The sequence below is a fragment of the Boleophthalmus pectinirostris genome, unplaced genomic scaffold (genome assembly GCF_026225935.1).
Source record: "Boleophthalmus pectinirostris isolate CB_2022bp ecotype Guang Dong unplaced genomic scaffold, ASM2622593v1 HiC_scaffold_6, whole genome shotgun sequence".
NCBI classification, from domain to species: domain Eukaryota; kingdom Metazoa; phylum Chordata; class Actinopteri; order Gobiiformes; family Gobiidae; genus Boleophthalmus; species Boleophthalmus pectinirostris.
Window position 1 is genome coordinate 27052519 of NW_026571447.1, and position 20742 is coordinate 27073260.

A 20742-nucleotide genomic window follows, 5' to 3' on the forward strand; every position below is an offset into this window, starting at 1 on the left:
AGTTTTATACAAGAAATGTCCCAGGTGTCCCTATTTTTGACCAATTTGATCTAAACTAGGGCTACACAAGGACTAAACTAAAACTGAAACAGGACTATCACACGCAAATTTTTACCAATCTGATCCCTGCCAACAGTAAAGAGGAGCATAAATTGTCATTTGTTTTGCCAAAATACAGAAATGCATGTTTGTGAATGACCATAAAACAAACAAACAAAAAATGCAATGACAGAAGTCCTTCAGATTATGACTGACACAAGAATGCACAATTTTACACACTCTTTTCACATTTTTATTTATACCAACTCTCCCAACCCAGGTGTGTCGCAGTTTAGTTTAATTTTGAAAACCTGGTCAGCCTAACTTTGTTGCCTACTAACATTCAAAAGTCGCAAAAGGGACTTGAAGACCAAGTAGAGGCACAAACGAGATCATTAAATTATGCAATCCTAACACTGATATTTCTACTTACATACTGTTGTACATACAGTCCATGGTTATACATAGTGGCTTCTTGTAAATAAGTGATTAAAGATGACTCAGACATGGACAAATCGCTCCAAATACAACTTTAAGAGGTTAAATGAGAAGGGGGAGCAGCATAAAAGATCTGAAAAGTCTAGAATAAGATAAAATCCTCTCTGCATTTTTTCTTCTGTCAACGAAATTATAACCTGGCTCCTTTAATTTTTCAGATTTATATGTCCAAAATATGTACAGCTTTAGCCACATGTACATGCCAAAGACCGTATTTTTGTATTTTTTTGTACATAATTAAAACAAGACATAGTGAAGAATTTTTAATGTATTTTATATTTGCATTTATTTAGGTAAACTACAGAAGAAATGTCTACTTGATAATATTTTGAAATTATTATTATTATTATTATTAATAGTAGTAGTAGTAGTAGTAGTAGTAGTAGTAGTAGTAGTAGTAGTAGTAGTAGTAGTAGTAGTAGTAGTAGTAGTAGTATATTTATGTGTATATTATATCGCCTGACCAGTGGGGGCAGCAACGTACAACCCGCGCCTCGTCTGCCGTAAAACAAAAGGAAGTAGTCTGTTGTTTACCATGGCGACGGGGACGCTATCATCTTTTTTATCCTCATTTTGTTTCATTTTTATGTTTTTTCATTTTCTTAACATTAACGTGAACGGTCAGCAGTACATTATACCGTTTAAAGAGCCTCAAAACTGCGGCACGGAGGAGTTTTATGATATTTCCAGTCTCTCGTGTGCAAGCTGTGGCTCCAACCAACGCCGCAGTAGCACAGGTTTGTGGATGCTACACTCATGAAGTTAAAAATGCTAAAATGAATATAAGACAAAAACTGTAGATGCCACAGGTGACCGGAACTTCGTTATGTTACAAATCAATACTTGTACATACGTACGAAATATAGACTAAAACAGGTCCAAACCATTTTTATTTATACATTTGATATGAATGTAGCAATTACATTACACTGGACAAACCAAATGTATGCTCCAAATGTAGGAAATGTGCTAATTTACAACATCTTTCCTTAGAGGAGGCTTTGCAGGCAGCTCAAAACCAAACAGAGTGCTAAAAATAGAACCATAGAGTACTCCAATACACCAGGACTAAACATGGACTTATCTGGTATCATGGACCTCAGTATTATTCTGTGCACAGATGATTTTAAACAATGTGACAATAATAATGACAATCTTTCATAGGTCTTTCTTGCGTCTGCAAAGTTGGATATTTTGCTCTTACCACAGAAAAATCATCTGTTTGTGAAAAGTGTCCTACAGATAAACCAGTAAGTGTACCTTTTATGTACTTTATAATATGGCAATGAACCATAAAATGTGTGTATCATTTATTTGAATTCATCTGCGTGTTTTCTTGTGGTGCAGGGTGTAACGAAGGATGGGTTTGGCTGTATTCGCTGTCCGGGTGTTCTAAGTGATGAGGGGTTTTGCACATGTCCAGTGGGGAGTGTCCTTAGTAAGTGCATAATACGTAGTGTAATACATTTGTTTCATGATAATTAAACTTCACATTTCTCTGTTTTGTTTTTTGTTTTGTTTTTTTCAGTTGAGAGAGATCTTAAAGGGAACATTTTAGAGGAAGGCCAGTGTGAGGTGTGTAGTGGCAGCAAACCAGCCTCTTCAGTCCCGAACATCAATGGAGACAGGTAAGAACTATACTTTATGACAACAAGAGTCTACGTTTTATCCATAAAGTACTGAGAAATGTTGATCTATATTGTATTGGGATTGCCTTAATAATTTATGTTGTGGCATCATGTTCTTTTGGCTTCCAACCTTGAAAACTGCCTAACTGAATAATACTTTTATAATGCTCACATTCATGGTTAATATAACTAATACTGGTCAATTTCTTCTTAAAAATATTATGTCAAAAGCTATTATTTTCTGTAATTAATTTTTTTAGGTGCGAGAGATGTCAGGCCTCTTTCGTTGATACCTCTTGTGCATGTGGTTCTCCTGGTATTCTCGTGAGTGTGGCAAAACACTACTTCTACAACTACGACTACTGTGTACAACAACAACTTCTACTATTTTGTTATGCTCAAATATCTTTTTTCCGCAGTCCGGGGGATTATGTTTTCCATCAGGAAGTCTGCCAATCAATGTAAATCCAAGTGTGAACTTTGCTCAATTGGTACGTTTTCCTTTATCTATAGTTCTTCTGTAGTTGCACTGATGAATGCTGGGTGTTGTGTTTTTCATTGAACTCAGGGTAAACTTTATTTTCTTGTGTCTCTTGCAGAAGATTAACGTGCACTCAGCATGGTTTGTCAGAAATCTGTACTCCTCTGCAGCCGCATGCCTGGTAATATGGATATATGTTTCCACTCACTTTCTGTCTATAAAACAACATTTTTAAACGTTTAAAAGCCTATAATTATCTGAGGCATATGATACATTCTTGCTACAAAATGTTTTTTTTTTTTTTACTATCAAATAATAGCAGACAATTCAAATAGCTTCTTGGTTCAGATTCAAAATACACACTTCACCTCTGTATGAAAAAATACAGAGATATCATTCAGGACTTGTCAGGCTTTTGATGAAGGAACTTGGTAAAAACATGGTAGAAAGCTAGTATAAGTTATAACAATATACTATAACTATTTGTGTCTCATTCACATTTGTTTGGTTATTGTTGCAGGTTTTCTCTAACCTGACTGCGTGCCAGGCTCTTGGGAACATGTGTGTGCTGAACATGCACTCTTTCAGCGGCGTGAGCACTGACGCCTGTGGACTTTTCAACACCATCTTCAGATCAAGAGCATCTCTGAGCTCCACACACGACATTTCCTATTGGTAATTATAATTGATGTATAGATGAAGGGGTTGCTGACTAATTTTGTGTCTTTTTGATTTGTAAAACTATTTATGGGTTTCAAGCAATGGCCATCTGTCAACATAACAATTAAGTAATGAATTCTATATATTATATCTTTTTAAACTGTTTAAAATCAGCTAGGAATTATTTGCCTGCATGTCATTTACAATTTTGCAGATCTTAATAACAAAACTTATGATAAGGGAAATGGTGTATATTGCCCACCTGTAGATGCTTTTATAGGAGTTTTTAGAATTTTTTTTTTTAGTATTTGCATTTTACCTTTAACTATAGTATCATTTATTTTTAGGAGAGTCAACTTGCCCTGGCTTTACTATGGAGAAGAGCCGGGACTGGCTGTTAGAGTGCTTCAGACAAATCCAGTGCCTATTGGATTCAGTTTCAGAGGGAAAAATGAAGTAATATGAAGACTGATGACAAAGACTGAACTTAACCTGGTAGCATGTAACTCAGATAAGATCATTTATTTGATCTTTTGTTTGTTTGTTTTACAGTTTACTGCCATTAATCTGGTTGCTGCTGTTTATGATGTGAGAGGAGAGTTTCTTGGATGGGAAAAGATAGGTCCAGGTGATCTACAGGTAATGACCAATTACATTTTTTATTTTATTTATTTATTTGTATTATTCATTTATTTATTTATTTATTTTTATTTATTTACATATAACAACTGATCTGTGGACCTTTCCCTATCTCAGCTTTGTCCAGACACAACTATCAGGCAGGCAGCAGCTTATAATTTTGGGACATCATACCAAGAAAGTGTGAGTATCTCTTCTTTATCAAAATTTGAAATGTTTCACAAGACTTAATAAAAGATTTAACCAACAGAAAGTCAGAAACAGTTATCGCTCAATAAAAGAAAAGCAGATTCACAGAATACAAGTAAATTACTACTACTATTATTATTATAATTGTGTGTCTGCAGTGTACTCTCTCTGTCAAAGACCTGTTGACTTCTCATCCGGAACCATTGTTCTATGATGTCTTCATGGATCTTGGGAACAAAAAGCTTCTTCCACTACCCACACTAGTCAACAACCAACAGTACAATGGAAGATTCATCAACCAAGGTACTTTTTGTTCTTTGTCACACTATACTTTATAATGAGAAAGTTAATTTGACTAATTATGCTTCAAACAGAAAGCATCAGAAACTGGTACCTGTCTCGCCGCTTGTTCCTCGTGGATACTTTGAGTGGCCGAGACAAGATCTTGAGTTCAAATCCTAAAGTTATTCGTGTGGTCCAAAGTCTGAAAATAAAGTGAGATTGAATACAACTTAGTGATATATGCAGTGTTTATGTGGGTTGTTTAATTTAATGTGTGTTTTTCTTAATCAGATTTCAGCTGGTTCCTCGGACTCAGGAGGGGCAGGTATTTCCGCCTTTGATCACAGTGACCTACAACGATGTCCCCATCACAGATATCAACACTCAGAAAGTGACTGTAAGTTTAAGATGATTCATATCAACAAATAATTATGAATAAAGCTTAAAGGTGCACTATGTAACTTTTCTGGTGGAAGCTCTGTCACCTGCTTCTCTCTATCTCTGTATTTATGCATTAAACTTATATTTGTCCAACTTATAGTAGATCTGATCTGTGGAGAGGCAAGCCTACTCACAGTATACATGTATTTCGAGTTACTTTAGACCAATAAAAAACAATAAATCCAAGATAGATAATTTTAATGCCACACTAAGGAACATTCTAGGAGAAGAAATTCCATCTCCCTAGTGGCAGACACTTAGATTACATTGTGCACCTTTAAAATAGGTACATGTAGGTGATATGACAAATATTTGACTTCATTTACAGACGTCCTTTTCTGTGGAGTATGAGATGGACCAGAGTGAGTCAAACTTGAAAATGAATGTAAGTGAATGGAGGTAAATACTGCAGATTAGATTTTTGTCTTGATTTGATGATGTGTGATGTTCTTATGCACAGACGGCGCTTGGTGTTTTGGGAGGTGTGGCGATTTTGTATTCACTGCTAAAAACTGTCAGCTGGAAGAGGAGGATTGCTTCATCGCTCATTGACGCAGGGGTATTCTATTTTTCATTATTAAATTCTTTAATTGAAAAAATCTTTGCGCATTAAACATTTTCTTGTCTTTCTGCAGACTGTATTCAAGTTTTTGTTATTCTATGCGGGAGATCTGGCCAATGTTTTCTTCGTCGTCACTGTTGGAACGGCACTTTACTGGCTCATATTTTACAAGGTGAAGTGCCAATGTACACTCTTGATATCTGAGCAAAGCTGGGCTCTTTGCTGTATCTGTGAGTGGTTTGGGAGTGCTGCATGTTATTTTACTTTCTTGTATGGGCGGAACAAACAAACAAGCAACTAGACATGAGTCACAGAAAAAGAAAAAGCACAGTATTTAAAAATCCTTCAGCTGAGGTAGTCTGATCAAGCCCAGCTCAGGATCCGGAGATGGGTCCCTTCTTTTGACTTTTCTTCGCTGAAGTGTCAAATGCAGAGGATTAATTTCTCTACAAGGACAATAAAATATACCTTAAAAATTAACAAGCATGATTGCTGGGTTCTGTTTGTCCTGGCCGCAAGTGCAGTGTAAGGGGAGTCCAGACTGAGATCTTGTGTCTGGTTACTTCGTCTTAAAATATGTCTAATTCTTCTCTTTTTGATTTATAACTTCTGTGTTTACTGCATGCTCTTTCTACTGCCACTTTCTGAATTTTCCTCTGAACAGACATTAAAGGCAAGTCCTTTTCTGATCTAGCACTATTGCAGCATTTTTGTTGTTGTTTTTTTTTCACAAGACAAATTATTGGAGTTTTCATTCTCTTTTGTATTTACTTTATTCAGGCCCAGCGGTTTGTTTCTGTGTTATTACCACTTCCAGCCCAAGAAGAACAGTTTGTCACGTACATCAGTTGTGCTTTCGCGCTGAAGGTGAGACAAAAATGTAGACAAAAGATGCACTGATATGAAAGGCAGTCAACACTAAAATTTATTTATTTTTTTAATCAGGGAGTCCAATTTTTTCACAAACTGATCCTTCAGTTGTCTGTGGATATGTTCTTAATCGACTGGGAGAGGCCACGCAACAAAACTGGCACCAAAACCATCCAAGGTACTTTGGGCTTTATTTCATTGTATTTGTCTTTTTACAATTAATAATAACTTAATTAGCCTTAATAAAGCATGAACAAACACTACATAATGAACAAATCATTACTTAAGAATGATTCAGGCTTAGTAACTAGTCATTTGTTCATTATAAATTAAGTCTTTGTTCATGCTTTATTAAGGCTAATTTACACCTAGTTATTATAAACAGTTGCCAAATATGTTTACATTTACTTCAGCTGGTGGTGAAGTGAAACGTGACCCTGCCCCTGTGAGCATCTGGAGGACTTATTTTGTGGCAAATGAATGGAACGAAATCCAGACAATTCGAAAGATTTGCCCCACATTTCAAATCATGGCTGTGCTGTTCTTTCTTGAGGTAAATAATAAACAACTTTAAAAGGTCACCATATAACCTTTCAGATGGAGTGTATGCCACCTACTTTACCTGAAAAGTTCCACAGTGTGGCATTAAATTTGTTTACAGTAAAAATGTATCTTGTTCAAGGTATTTTCACCAGTAAAAAAGATAGCTATGTTTAATGCCATACCTTGGAATATTCCAGGTAGTAACATCTCCACTGGGACAAACAGGTGGCAGGTTTCATAGTGCATGTTTAAGTCATTTTTAAATAATAATATGTTATTACTCACATATTACTGTTTCTTTAGGTAGTGGGTTTCTCTAACTTGGCTCTGAGGGACCCATCACCATTGTTAGAGCGCCCCCCAGAGGCATACACCCCATCCTACAGCCTGATTCTGCGCTATGGGGTCACTACAGCACTGTGGCTTTGCATTGGGCTGCTGCAAGTTATCTTTTTCACTCTTTTCTATGAATGCTTTGTTGAGGACAAAATCAGGCAGTTTGTGGATCTCTGCTCCATCAGTAATGTTAGTAGACTGATTTGTAGAACTACCAAATATAGTTTTGTTTTAGTGATATGAAAATTGAGACGTTTCTACAACTTTTCCATTTAGATATCTGTGCTGCTCTTATCCCACCGATGTTTTGGTTATTACATCCATGGGCGCTCAGTTCATGGCCACGCTGATACAAACATGGAGGAAATGAACAACAATTTAAAACGTGAAGGGGTATGTACTATTGTTTATCTATGTTGTGACATTCACTTTAAAATATGTAACAAAACTATCTTTATCTTTTATTTTGTAAGGAATCTTTGTGTGGTCAAAGGGGTCTGCTTCCCAACACAGACACTCAGACGTTTCAGATCTCTCTCGCGATTCCTTTAAGAAGTCAATACGACAGAATAAGAGAGCCACTCAACAGGGTGTGTGTCTAAATCATCCTCATTATAATTTACATTTTATATATTTATTATTTTAAATCTCTTGTTTCACAGAGATATAGGCCAGCCCGACTGTTAGACTCGTCCTCTGGAAACCACTTTGAACAGTGCACGAGAGCCTACAACACAATGAATCACTTCCTCGGAGCAGTTATCAACCATGTTAGTAAATCATACATCAAATTCTCTGGACCACAATGTACAATCAAAATAACTGTTTGACTAGTTTACTATTAAAAAGTAACTTCTGACTTATCAGCTACTAAAGCCATCTTTGAATGAAATAAATGTGTTTAATTGCTTTGTTTATCATAGGCCCACCCTGCTTTGGACTACATTGTTAGAGACAAACTAATGCTTGAACGTGTGATCGGGATGGAGTTTCTTGAACCAAATGACAAAAGTATCTTCTACACTGGTAAGATCAATATGACTTTCTTTGTACAGTTGTTATGGAAACTTATGTATATTCATTTGCAAAGTCTGGTGAGTTGATGAAATACAGGTAAAGGTTTGTTCTTTGGTACAGCAGACCCCTCACCGATTGTCTCCCCAGAGTCAACCTCCTAGTCCAGCCCCTTCTCCCCCCAAAGTATCTGAGCTCTAAGCGTTTATGTCACAATTACACAGTTATATACATATCAAAGCAGGGTGACTTTTGTTTCACAGTCATGAGTTAATCAGCTTTCAAACTTGAGTACAGGTAAAACAATAAAGGGTTTCCTGTGGGGGGGAGACACATGTATCTGCAGAACTTTACATATGTTAATGACGGGTCTTGGATAGAAATCACATTAATTTACACAAAGACAGACTGAAACCTTTTATTCACAGTATAAATTTCCACCACACTATGTTTTCCCACATGTTTCTACTACACTATGGAGGCACTGAAAATCCAAACAGATTAAAATATATAATAGAGTAAAGATATATAAAGGTCCACTACAAACCTTTTCTGGTGAAGGGACACCTGCCTGTCTCCATGGAGATGTTATTGCATTGTCTGGAATGTACATCAGTATGGCATTAAACGTATCTATCTTCACGGAAATAAGCAAGCAATAACAGGACAAGTTACAGATCTGGAGAGGTGACACCCACTCACTGTAAGAATACATGTTTTTCATTTTTATTGTTGATCATTCCTGCATTCAAGGGTAAAGTAAAGCAACAACATTTCCATGAAGAAAAACAGGTCATAGCAGTTTTTAAAACATATTTATCTTATCCCACTCACATTTATTACAGACTGCTACTGAATCAGACTTCCTTGAAATCAGGTTTCCAGTTAAACATTCCATTCGTTTATATGGAAAACTACAGAAATGTCTTGCAGATTAAATATTATGGACTTTATAGACTTTAGAAGACTTTAACTTAATTGGAACCCTATGCAATCACTTCATCTTGCTTTTAGACCAAAACAGGCCAAGGTGACTGTCATAATTGTCTCCAGAAATGGGAAACTCTACTGTATGTACATAGTTAAATTATATGTGGTTATTCATTTCTCATTTTTTGTTTTTAGATGAGGCCCATTCCTTTAGTGATTTGCTGTTTTATGGAAATGAAGCCACACTGCTGATCTTTGATACACTGTTCTTCTGTGTGGTGGACCTTGGTTCTCAGAACTTTGTGCTTGCTGCTATCCTCACATACTTGCAACAGATGGTAAGAGCCACAAATCCAACATCTAATTATTATGTAAAGACTACATTTGAAAATCTAATAATCTTTGTCATAATCAGATCTTCAGAGTGATTCGCAATGCTCTTGGAAGAAAGAATCTAGCAAATAAGACACTAGTGGATGAGCGATTTCTCATATAGAGTGTTTTTTTAAATAGCTTATTGTAATATTGAATTTGATTTTTGAAAAGCCTGTTTGTTTTTTACAGCATTGTAAATATATTTTTGTATGGATGTTTGTATTGTTTTAATATTAAAGTTTTGCTTAAATCAAGTGTCTTGTACTTTCTTATATAATTGTAATATAACAGAACTTGAACAGTGGCAAAATTTAGTTATTGACTGCTCTAGTCTTATAAGCAGAATGCAATAAGAAGTGTGCATGTATTAAAATACTAAGTAACCATGTGCTTTTTAGATAGGAATAGGAATATTGGCTGTTGCATTAGTGATAATATAGTTGTAATAACAGTGTAATAACGAGTGAGTTTTTTTTAATATATATATATATATATATATATATATTAAAGCTATAACATATTTTTGCTTGATTACAAAATATATTTTCATACACTGCTCAAATAAAATCTATTATAGAGGCTTTTATATCTTTGGGAGGGCGTGGAAACGGCTGAGCTGCGCGGGTTTGAGCCAATGGGCGCAGAAGAGACTCAGCCCTGAATGACTCCGACCTCAAGATCTGCTCTGAAGACATGAACTTTTATAACTTCATGTTCGTCGCGTTAAGGTGAGTACTGCGTCCTCCATAACAGCGGCTCTATATGTCCGTGTTTGTATAATGTGACTTGTTTTGCGTGTAGATTTGATATTTAGCGGAAACGCCCAAGAGAGCGTAGCATAGTAGGAGGGGGGTAACACTACTAGCTTTAGCCTAAATTCGTCTCCTTGGCTCTCAGTGTTTTGGAAATGTCACTTAAAAACCTTTATACATGCACAACAGCGCTTTCATCACAGTTATAGCAGCTCTTTATATCACTGTACAATTTTGCACTGTTGGCTAATTGCCTTGAGGCTGGTCACAGAGAGGTTACCTTGGCACTAGCTGCTAAAGAGCCATGCTAAATGTCAACAAACATGGCAACTTTCTGCAGAGGGGAAAGGATGGCTCATATTTCCATCATTCCAGTGTCCTCTCAAAGCCTTTCAAGGTATAATTTGAAGTGAATTCATAGATTCTAGTTTTTGTTTGCATTAAAGAGAGAGGTTTTGTACTAGATCTCCACTAGCCCAATTGGCTCATCCACTCTGCTGACACTGATGGTATTTGCAGGTGATCCCATTGATTATATAATAATTGGATCTAACTCAGTAGGTCATGGACTGACAGACTGTTACTCAAATATAGGACTGAAACTCTAGTCCAAGCTATTTTAGGCTGTCCTGTGAACCACGCTTTATAAAGCTGGACAGGAGAGCAGGGGTCAAGAGACCGCTGCACTGAGTTCAAAATTCATCTTATTTTTTTAACATAAGGTGAATTTTATTTTTTTACTATAAGGTTTTATTCATGGTATAAAACCTTATGTTAAAAAATATTTGTAGAAACACCTGAATCTTTGGTTTAAAGCATATAAGATATTTTGCCTTTTTAAGGTACAGAGCCACTCTGGGTCTAATGCATACTTGTTAAAAGAGAAATTCAGTTCTGTCAGCTGGACAAAAGCTCCACAAGCAGCTCCAAGCTGCTGCTTCAGTTCCAGGCTTTCTTCTTCAGTTTCCGACTTTTTTAAATTGATTCAGTCAATCAGTTTAAATCTGTGATAAGTGTTTGTGATTGCTCTGTGCTGTTTTCAAGTGCAAATGATTTACAGGCTATACATATGAATTGGATATGTACTTGGATGACTTTACCTTGTTTAGTGAGAACAAACGTTACTCATTAATCTCATTTCAGTTTGGAACAATGGCTGATTTTAATATGAAGTGGTGTTGTTCTTAGCAGCACTGTGGAGTTTCCATTGTCTCAGCATCAATAGTTTTCCTGCCGGTTTCTTTGCTCACTGTTTGCCTAATGGCCTGAGAGGCCCGTGTGACCCCTGTAATATAGAGCATTGGAGCAGCTGTATGTTTGTCTTTGTCCATTGACTGTACGTTCTGTCCACAGAGCACCTTGAGCCATGGTCGTGACGTCTCAGGTCCTGAGGGGTTTACCCAGAGCCAAAGCACTGGCCCCCTGTCTGTTACCATGCCAGCACCAGCTGCCCCACTTTGGGCCCTCTTCTCGGAAATCACCATGGAGACGTGCTTTGGGCTCCAGGAGTTACCAGACGAGCTCTGTGCTACGCAGCTACATTTTGACCCCTCCTCAGGTCAACTCCATTCTGAAAGCCAATGAGTACAGCTTCAAGGTGTGTGGTGACGTGCAAGCTGCAGGTTAAAAACGCTCTCTGTATGAATTTTAATGTAATATATTATTATGTTTTTAGGTTCCAGAGTTTGATGGGAAGAATGTCTCAGCAGTGGCAGGTTTTGAGAGTAACCAGCTCCCAGCAAATGCTCCGATAGAAGACCGCCGCAGTGCAGCTACATGTCTGCAGACACGAGGAATGTTACTGGGAGTGTTTGATGGTCACGCAGGCTGTGCATGTGCTCAGGTAAAGACACGCTCATGTCATTTTGTTAACAGTGACAGGATTGCTCTGTGTTGTGTCATATATTTAGCTCTGAGTTATTCCTCTGTTTTCCTCTAGGCTCTGAGTGAGCGGTTGTTCTATTACATTGCTGTGTCTCTGCTGCCCCATGACACCCTGTGTGAGCTGGAGGCTGCGGTGGAGGCCGGCCGTGCCCTGAGTCCCATCCTGCAGTGGCACAAACACCCAAACGACTACTTCAGCCGAGAGGCGCAGATGTTGTACTTCAACAGCCTCAGGACATACTGGCAGGAGCTCATAGACCTAACAAAGTAAGCCAAGTCCATGCGCTTTTTATGTATATCATCTTATTACAGGTATATAACTTCTCTTGTGGGCATTCTACTTAGACAATGCCCAATCTCATCTCATCTCTGAAGATAAACTCTCTTGGATATGGTTAGTACTTCCTATCCAATCCAACTTTATTTGTATAGCACATTTTATAAACAAGATAGTTTCCAGATTGCTTCACACAGCAATGTAAAACATTTACCTCTAAAGAGTCAGCAGAATTATGTATCAGACCAAATGAACTAATAGAAACAAGACAAGACAAGAATAATATACATTGAAACATTGATAAATCAATCAATAAAAATAAGAAAATCAATCAATAAATATTTGGATGGGAGACAGCTCAGAATACCAGGGGCTATAAGGGCTGTTGTTAGGAAAGACACCTTGCCTAATATGAACATGATTTGTTAGTGATGGTTGAATCCCAGGGCAGTTATGGCTGCAGATGTTGCTTCCTCGAGTACAGAGTGAATGAATAATGCACTGTAAAGTGCTTGGATGTCATGAAAAGTCCAATGTAATATTATTTACATTATGTATATTTCACAGAAAAATATTTATTCTAATTACGATTAATCTGCAAACTTCAAATGGATGTCACACTGATGAAGGGAGAAAGAGTGCCGATGTTAAGGTTTTGCCAAAAAAAAAAGCGATTTGTGACTGGTTTTATTTATAACATGACTCATTTTGTGTTTTAGTCCGGGGGAGGTCCCAGACACACGTGAGGCTCTGTTAAATGCCTTTAAGAGACTGGACAATGACATGTCATTGGAGGCTCAGGTACGTGTGCTCTGCTCTGTGTAGTACAAACAAAATGACACATCTCTCACACACACAACACATTTCTCAGAAGATTTGTGCAACTTCAGAACTGCTCCCCAGCATGAGGAGGTGACACAGGGAGTGTTTCAGGTTTATAGATCACCTCTTCTTCCTGCTGCGTCTTCAGCCAAATATAAACTTTACGAGGAGCTCTGGTTTCATCACCTCTGCAGAGAATTTACTGACTAATGGGGGAGGTAGTAGTGGCTCTAGCGGATATTGTTATTCCATCCTTAGGCAAAAGAGTTCACCCACAGCGCCTAGAATGAATATGATGTGTTAGTGTTTATGGTGCAGCCTCACTTCAATCAGTCTACCCCAGGGCAGCTGTGGCTGTAACAGGAGCTTACCACCACTGAGTATAGAGTGAATGAATAATGGTTTGGGTGTTTTGAAAGGCACTTTATAAATTCAATGCGTCATTGAGTGTATTATGTGCTGCAGGTGGGAGATCCCAACGCCTTCCTGCACTACTGGGTCCTGAGAGTGGCCTTTTCTGGGGCCACAGCCTGTGTGGCTCACATCGATGGACCAGATCTGTACGTACATCATCACATATATTAATTATAACCCAGGAAACTGACATGAATATTATTGTCCTCTCTAATGTAGAGGTAGAGACAATTGAGGTATTATTAACTATAAACTATTTGTATAGAACCCATTGTAATTGATTTACATACCTTCTTTTTAAATCACAAATCAGTTTGAGTATTCACATAAGTCCTACTTTATTAACATAGGCAATAATATTCCTTTTAGATATAAACCCATATATTGGTGGTTAGATATTTGCCCTTTTTAGTTTATCAGATATCAGCCATAAATCTTCAGCACAGATCAATAGTTGACCTGCTGGCTTAAGATTAAGCTCTTATAGTTTTGTGGTTTTAAAAAAAGGTGGTTGTGGGTTAGTTTTTAGTAAATTTAAATTACAATATATAGGGAAAATAATAATAATTAAAAAAAAAAAAAAAGATAAAAAACAAAATATCAAAAGAGCCATTGTTTTCTTTGGATTGGATTGGCCATGAAAAAAGGTTAATCACTAAGTTTTTATGAGAATGTCTCTGTCTCTTGTTTCAGATTTATAGCCAACTCTGGTGACGCTCGGGCAGTGCTCGGAGTGCAGGAGGAGGATGGTACATTCAGTGCTCACACTCTTTCCCATGACCACAATGCTCAAAATGAGAATGAAGTGGCTCGGATCAGGAGCGAGCATCCTCCATCAGAAAGAAAGACTGTAATCAGACAGGTACTACACTTTTTCAGTTATCAGCTCTAATATTCTTGATTTCTGATTTTTATTTTTTATTTTTTTTATTAGGTGGGCGTTGTATTGTCTTTTGAAGTGATCAACATACAAAAATAATAATATACCTTTGCACTGCCAAACATTACATTTGTTACAAGTTATCTTTATTGTCCTTAGGATCGCCTGCTAGGTCTTCTCATGCCTTTCCGTGCGTTTGGTGATGTAAAGTTCAAATGGAGCATTGAGCTGCAGAAGCGAGTGTTGGAGTCTGGGCCTGACCAGCTTCATGAAAACGAGCACACAAAGTTTATTCCCCCAAACTACCACACACCCCCGTACCTCACCGCGGAGCCAGAGATCACCTACCACCGGCTGAGGCCACAGGACCGCTTTCTGGTGAGCATTATTTTTATATATTTCGCAATCATTAAACTAGAAAATATATGTGACACCTTGATTGTATTAAATGAAGGTTTAAAGTGGGACTAAACACTTAAACTCCCCAAACCACATCGCCAAGAGCTGATTAAGTAGTGCCTTAAGATCTAAATAAAAGCGTGAGGGGGGGGAGCGGGATGTGGAAATATAAGCAACAATGTGATCTGCAGCCACGTTTGTAATCAGAAATGCCTGGCTGTACTCAGGGCAGTCCTGTGTGATGTCACATAGTACTTGAGATTGCAGTGGCCACTGAAGGCACCACACACGATGTTATTGACCGTTTGTGAGATAATAATATTTCACCAAACCAAGTAATTATTAGAAAAACATGAAAACCTGTCATATGCATTACAGTCCCTGTATTTATTTCTGCAGGTAATTGGCTCAGACGGACTTTGGGAGACTCTTCACAGACAGGAGGTGGTCCGCATCGTGGGGGAGTATCTAACTGGAGTGCATCAGCGTCAGCCTCTCAAGGTGGGGGGCTACAAGGTCACACTGGGGCAGATGCAGGGGCTTCTGGAGGAGAGGAAGGCACGCATGTCCTCTGCTTTTGAAGACCAGAACTCTGCAACCCACCTGATGCGGCACGCAGTCGGCAACAACGAATTTGGGACAGTGGACCACGAAAGGTTGTCCAAAATGTTGTCTTTACCCGAAGAGCTAGCCCGTATGTACAGAGATGACATTACTATTATAATAGCTCAGTTTAATCCTCATGTAATTGGAGGTCAATGACAAGAAGAGCAGTCCTGAGGAAAAGCTATGAACTGTCGGCCTATTGCAATTTTTGCCATAGTCCTGGGCCATGTCTACAAGAGTTAAAATGACTAAAGTCGCACTACGTAACTTTTCTGGTGGAGGGATTTAATTTATATCATGAAGTTATTCAATTACAAGTGTTAATATTGTTAAAAATAACCAGGAAAAACTCCTTCACTCCAGAAAAGTTGAATGGCATATTGTGGAAGAATCTAGGCAAAGCAGTAACATCTCCATGGAGTCAAGCAGGTGGCGGACCCTCTTTCAGAAAAGTTACATAGTGCACCTTTAAATTCATTATTGAATGCAAGGTTTAATTTCAATTGAATAGTTTACAATCATGCTACTAAATTAACTTGGATTATTTAACTAATTTTCAAAAGTTTTCATAAATTATCAGCCAATTATGTGAGGGAAATTCATGAAGTTTTATAATCTATGTATCCTAATAGTAAGTACAACTAGATTCTGAATTCAGGTCATTTTTAACTCATGTGGACATATTGATTTTCGGCAGTAAATCTGTAAAAAAAAAAAAAATACAGTTGAGTATAACACTATATAACATTATTTATAAAGGGGTTTTTATGTTTGTATAATGCTGTTTATGTGGTTACTGGTCACATCTTGTTTTTTCGCTAAAATATTTCAAGCATATCTTACTGTTACTCTCTCATTTGAGCCAAAAGGGCCATTCTTTTGTTTGCTGAATGACTTAAGTATATTCCAAAGAGGCTGCACTCTAAACACTTTTAATGCTACTTCTGCAACACCACACGTTTGTATTTTAAAATGATAAAAATTTATTTTTTAAGTCCCATTTTAGCACATACATTTTATGCGACATGTATGTTTTTTCTCTTTTTTTAAATCTCCAAAAGTGGTTTATTTTACCTTGCAAGGTTTTTTTTTAAATAGTTTGCTTTTCACATATATAAGGGAATGTATCAGTGTTTGAGTAAGTGTTGGGATAAATGTGTGAAGATAATAAGTTGGTTTCCAAAATGTGCCAAAAAAAAGGAATCATATGTTTGATAGTTCTCATCTTGTATGTTTTTTGTTTTTTTTTTACTGAAGGAAGTTGTTTTTTTCTTTGTGCAACTAATATTTATTGTGTTCCATACATTTACCAAAAGTTGCATCTTACCTGTTTTTAACTGGATGTAATATTGTATCCCTGTTATTGCTTTGCCTCTGGATTGTTCAACAGTATGGCATTAAATTTTAATATTTTTACATCTAAAATACATTGAAAAACATGTGTTCTTAGTGTGAGCAAGGCTGCCTCACCACAGACCTGTATCTGAATAAATGCTTTTGTTCAGTGCCATACTGTGGAACGTTCCAGGCAAAGAATAACATCTCCATGGAGACTATCACCCAGAAAAGTTACATCGTGCACCTATAAAACATTTAACATTGCATTTATTTGTGTTGTTACATTTAAAACCTTTTCATTTTTGTTACAGTGAGATGTTATTACCTTCCATTGAAACATTTGCAATACATTATGGTGTCATGTATACTTATTTATTAAAAACTATGTAACCATTGTTCATGTAAGTTTATGTACACTCACTGTTCCTTCATGGGCCTGTTTTTGTAGGGACTAAATAAATGCTGACTGCACATTTAGTGGTTTTGGTGTTGGGGAGTTTGTTGAACCCTGAACTTTGTCCTACTGTCCTGTTATGGACAGGGGTCTTTTCATGTGGCTCAGGAAATGCAGTAGTTTGGCATCAGGGCACTAGATGGTGTTAGAGTACATGCTACACGTGCAGAATAGGATATGTTTTCCAGTACATTGCCCTTTTATGACAGATATTCCCATGATGAGGTATATTTCTTGCAGCCTATAGTTCTCTGACCCTAGGCTTTAAAAACAATATTACTACACTATAACTGTCAGTTTATATTTTTTGTTTGTTTTTTATGTAGGTTACAGTTTATTAGGGATGTAACAAGAACCGAAATATCATGATATCATTTCGTCAAAAGTTTCACAATAATATCGTGGACCATCACAATATATCGAATTACAAGTCTCTTAAGTTATAGTGCAGCAAAATAGGTACAAAAACAAAGGGAACTACATAGGACATGATCCTTTGCTCCATTTCAGTGCCAATTACATGAAGAAGTAATTCTTACAAACACTTTTAAATCTTAATTCTTTGAATTACCACAGAACCAAAGCATTTTAAAAGAAAGAAGTAACATTCACAATTTTGTTAGTCTCCACAAAATATCACTATAAATATCGAACCATGAGACGTATATCATGAAAATATCGTACCAAGAGTTTTGGATATTGCTACATCCCTATTATTTATTTTATTTGGAATTCATGAAATTTATTAATTTGCTGTGTGTGGGTATTTGGTATTAGTTTGCATTATATTTGACAATGATGTTTATGTGCACTCCAAAAAATATATAATATACCCAGTTTGTCTTCCAAATACAACTCATACTCTAAAAACCTGTTGATTAAGTGACACATGGGTGTTTTGGTGTTAGATTTCTTTTGAGTATGTAACACACAACTTAAAAAACATTAGTTAGTTAGATAAATATTGGGTTATCTAGTTATGTGATTTTGACAGACCATGTAAACATACCCACTGTTTAAAGCTATTTTCTTAAGTTGTGTTCATGCATTAGTCCCTCCCATCTCCCCCTCTCTCTGTAGCCTCGTGTTGTTGTGGAAAGTGTTGCTGGGATACGGCTCTGAGGCTGCACAGATTCATAAACATACAGGGGCTTCGTGTAGAGTTTGTCGTTAAAAGTCTGCAGCTTCTTTGACTCCAGCTCACTCTTCTGCCTTTTGGAGACTAGAAACAGTATACAATATATACACACGACCCACTGGCCATTCCATGCATACCCAAAATATTGTCCCAAACACAGAGGGTGGAGAGGAGAAAGATGGAGATGGAGAAAAAATATCTATAGACCAAAGAAAACATTCAAGTGGGCTGCACGTACCTTTTAATTATAATGTCTTCACCAAGATTAGTGCTCTTTACATCATGCACCACATAATAAAACCAGCTAAATAAGAAATAAATTCAGACTAATATATATATCAGGTTCAACACTTGTGAATTTCCCTTTTAACTCTATCCTGAATAAATGTAATCAATAGGGAAAAGTGGCTTGTACATGGATCACAAGAAAAGTAGGACTAAACTGGGGCTAAACCTGAAATTAAACTTACTAGACCAGAACTAGACTAAAAAGCCTACATAAGTATTGATGTTATGCCAACTGTTGTGAGGGTTTCATCCTGCCCCTCCTACCCCTCACTTCCCTGCTCCTTCTCTCTTTACCCTATTTGGTTTTTCCTGGGCGGACCCCAGTCACTCACCTGCTGAGCTCCACTGCTGATCCTCGTCAAGTAATCATCTCCTGCAATAAAAGACCTGCTGACCTGCTCTCCAGTGCCAGATCGTTCCGTCAACCCAGTGGTGAACTACTCAGGCTTTTTTTGTGTGTTTTTGAGCATTTTGAAAACTTTTACTCTTACCTGTTTTGTCCGTTCATCCGTTTGGAGCCAGCCTCACCCCGTTGCCACCCGTTCCGCGAGCCTCTGGTCAGCCTCATCCCCACACACCTCGCACTTTCAGCCAACCTGGAACCGCCCTGCCTCCCCTGGAACCTATCCCCTTTCCGAGACTATTTTTGTTAATAAAGACTTTTGGTTTCTGCATATTTGGGTCCGACCAGTGATTTCCTTAACAACTGTAGGCTCTGCTCTGTCTGAAGCTCCTTCTAGTTAGACTTAATCATACTCCTAAACTGAATGCTCGTATTGACCAGACTCCTGTAAATGTGCTGTTTAAATCCATTTTGTACAAGACAATCTTAAATATTTTTTGACAGTGTTTGCTAATGTGTGCATTGTGTCGCCATGGTGTATATTCTGTCATAAACATACAAGTAGAACACCCCCCAGCATGATGTCACCGCAAAGTATCAATAAATGCACCATTAGAACCTCGTAAATACAGTAATTGTGGTGAAAGTAGACTACTGTTTTGCCCAAACGTGGCACACGCGGCAGAGGCCAGAACATGTGGCCCCCAGATTGTACCCTCATGTTTTCGGACTCTTCTCAGTGGGTGCGTTTTGTGCGTCTTTTGTGAAAAATAACTGCCACAATTTCCCATCACGCCCTCCTCTTTTTGACATAATCTGCGGCTTTGTCTCCAACTGCGTGAGATGAGTCAGAGCATCACTACAGGACCGGACCTTTTACACTCGGCAGTGATAGACACAGACACAGGCACGAAGTGACACACAGTTTGTAACACTTTTCAGTGGTCAAATCCAAACATGTTTCAAGCACTTCAAGTGCAAATGGCAGGTTAGCTTGCTTCACTAAAAGGCAGTTAATGTAATCATGTGTTAAGATTATGGGCTACTAAAAAGTGTGCCTATTGTTTTGTAGTTTGTAGTTCCCAGTTGGACATGGGCAGCAAATATGGCTTAGAGGCAATACTGTAAACAAGGGCCAAAACATTATTAAGTGCAAAACTTATGATCAGACTAAAAAAAAAAAAAAATGGCAATACCTTTGGTTTGCTAAATGAGGGTTTAAACACCCAGAAAATGCCTTCCTTGCTTGTAAATTGTCTTTTGGATAGAAATTTCTGTATTTATGACATAGGTTCAGTACATTCAGTTACAGTCACAGTCACAGACAGTGCACTGCTACGTGCTATTTTTGTACTGAGATATATTGTAAATATATTTTCCAGCACCATTCAACTTGACAAGTATTCTGCATTCATTACATGTCCATCACAGCTTTGCCCACAGAGCTTCTTGTTTTTATCATAGGCTCCCTCATTAGTATGTGGGCACTCTGATTACACATATATACATACATGTACATATGAACATGTGTCAGCAGTGACAGTGTGTCTGTCCTACCTCTGACCATCCCTTAGGGGCCAGTTGGTAGCAACACATTTGTAAACCTGCCCCAGAGCTGCTGACCACTGAAGTTTTAATCTTGTATTGGTAGTTCATGAAA

At 37.6% G+C, this 20742-nt stretch overlaps 2 protein-coding genes across 2 annotated transcripts; both read left to right on the forward strand.

Annotated features, from left to right (window-relative positions):
* Positions 1 to 1066: 1066 nt before the first annotated feature.
* tmem67 (transmembrane protein 67) lies at positions 1067 to 9662 on the forward strand. Its single transcript, XM_055163813.1, has 27 exons — positions 1067 to 1274; positions 1702 to 1787; positions 1885 to 1975; positions 2066 to 2165; positions 2426 to 2489; positions 2585 to 2656; positions 2765 to 2827; positions 3167 to 3321; positions 3654 to 3762; positions 3859 to 3945; positions 4063 to 4128; positions 4293 to 4437; positions 4509 to 4629; positions 4708 to 4813; positions 5186 to 5242; positions 5318 to 5416; positions 5493 to 5591; positions 6200 to 6286; positions 6365 to 6467; positions 6703 to 6842; positions 7136 to 7357; positions 7445 to 7561; positions 7642 to 7758; positions 7831 to 7938; positions 8092 to 8194; positions 9308 to 9450; positions 9528 to 9662. The coding sequence occupies exons 1-27, from the start codon at positions 1073 to 1075 to the stop codon at positions 9606 to 9608; spliced, it is 2943 nt and encodes a 980-aa protein (XP_055019788.1). The 5' UTR covers positions 1067 to 1072; the 3' UTR covers positions 9609 to 9662.
* Positions 9663 to 10116: 454 nt separating this feature from the next.
* On the forward strand, positions 10117 to 17341 carry pdp1 (pyruvate dehydrogenase phosphatase catalytic subunit 1). Its single transcript, XM_055164220.1, has 9 exons — positions 10117 to 10215; positions 11593 to 11836; positions 11915 to 12082; positions 12179 to 12390; positions 13120 to 13201; positions 13688 to 13782; positions 14330 to 14498; positions 14676 to 14894; positions 15315 to 17341. The coding sequence occupies exons 2-9, from the start codon at positions 11606 to 11608 to the stop codon at positions 15675 to 15677; spliced, it is 1539 nt and encodes a 512-aa protein (XP_055020195.1). The 5' UTR covers positions 10117 to 10215; positions 11593 to 11605; the 3' UTR covers positions 15678 to 17341.
* The last annotated feature ends 3401 nt before the right edge of the window (positions 17342 to 20742 follow it).

Excerpts from the sequence above, each read along its gene's own strand:
- tmem67 (XM_055163813.1), top strand. The coding sequence starts at position 1,073 with ATGGCGACGGGGACGCTATCATCTTTTTTATCCTCATTTTGTTTCATT. Across the intron at positions 2,166-2,425 it reads CCGAACATCAATGGAGACAG|GTGCGAGAGATGTCAGGCCT; the intron begins GTAAGAACTATA and ends TAATTTTTTTAG. Across the intron at positions 3,946-4,062 it reads TAGGTCCAGGTGATCTACAG|CTTTGTCCAGACACAACTAT; the intron begins GTAATGACCAAT and ends TCCCTATCTCAG.
- pdp1 (XM_055164220.1), top strand. The coding sequence starts at position 11,606 with ATGGTCGTGACGTCTCAGGTCCTGAGGGGTTTACCCAGAGCCAAAGCA. Across the intron at positions 12,391-13,119 it reads GAGCTCATAGACCTAACAAA|TCCGGGGGAGGTCCCAGACA; the intron begins GTAAGCCAAGTC and ends TTTGTGTTTTAG. Across the intron at positions 13,783-14,329 it reads CACATCGATGGACCAGATCT|ATTTATAGCCAACTCTGGTG; the intron begins GTACGTACATCA and ends CTCTTGTTTCAG.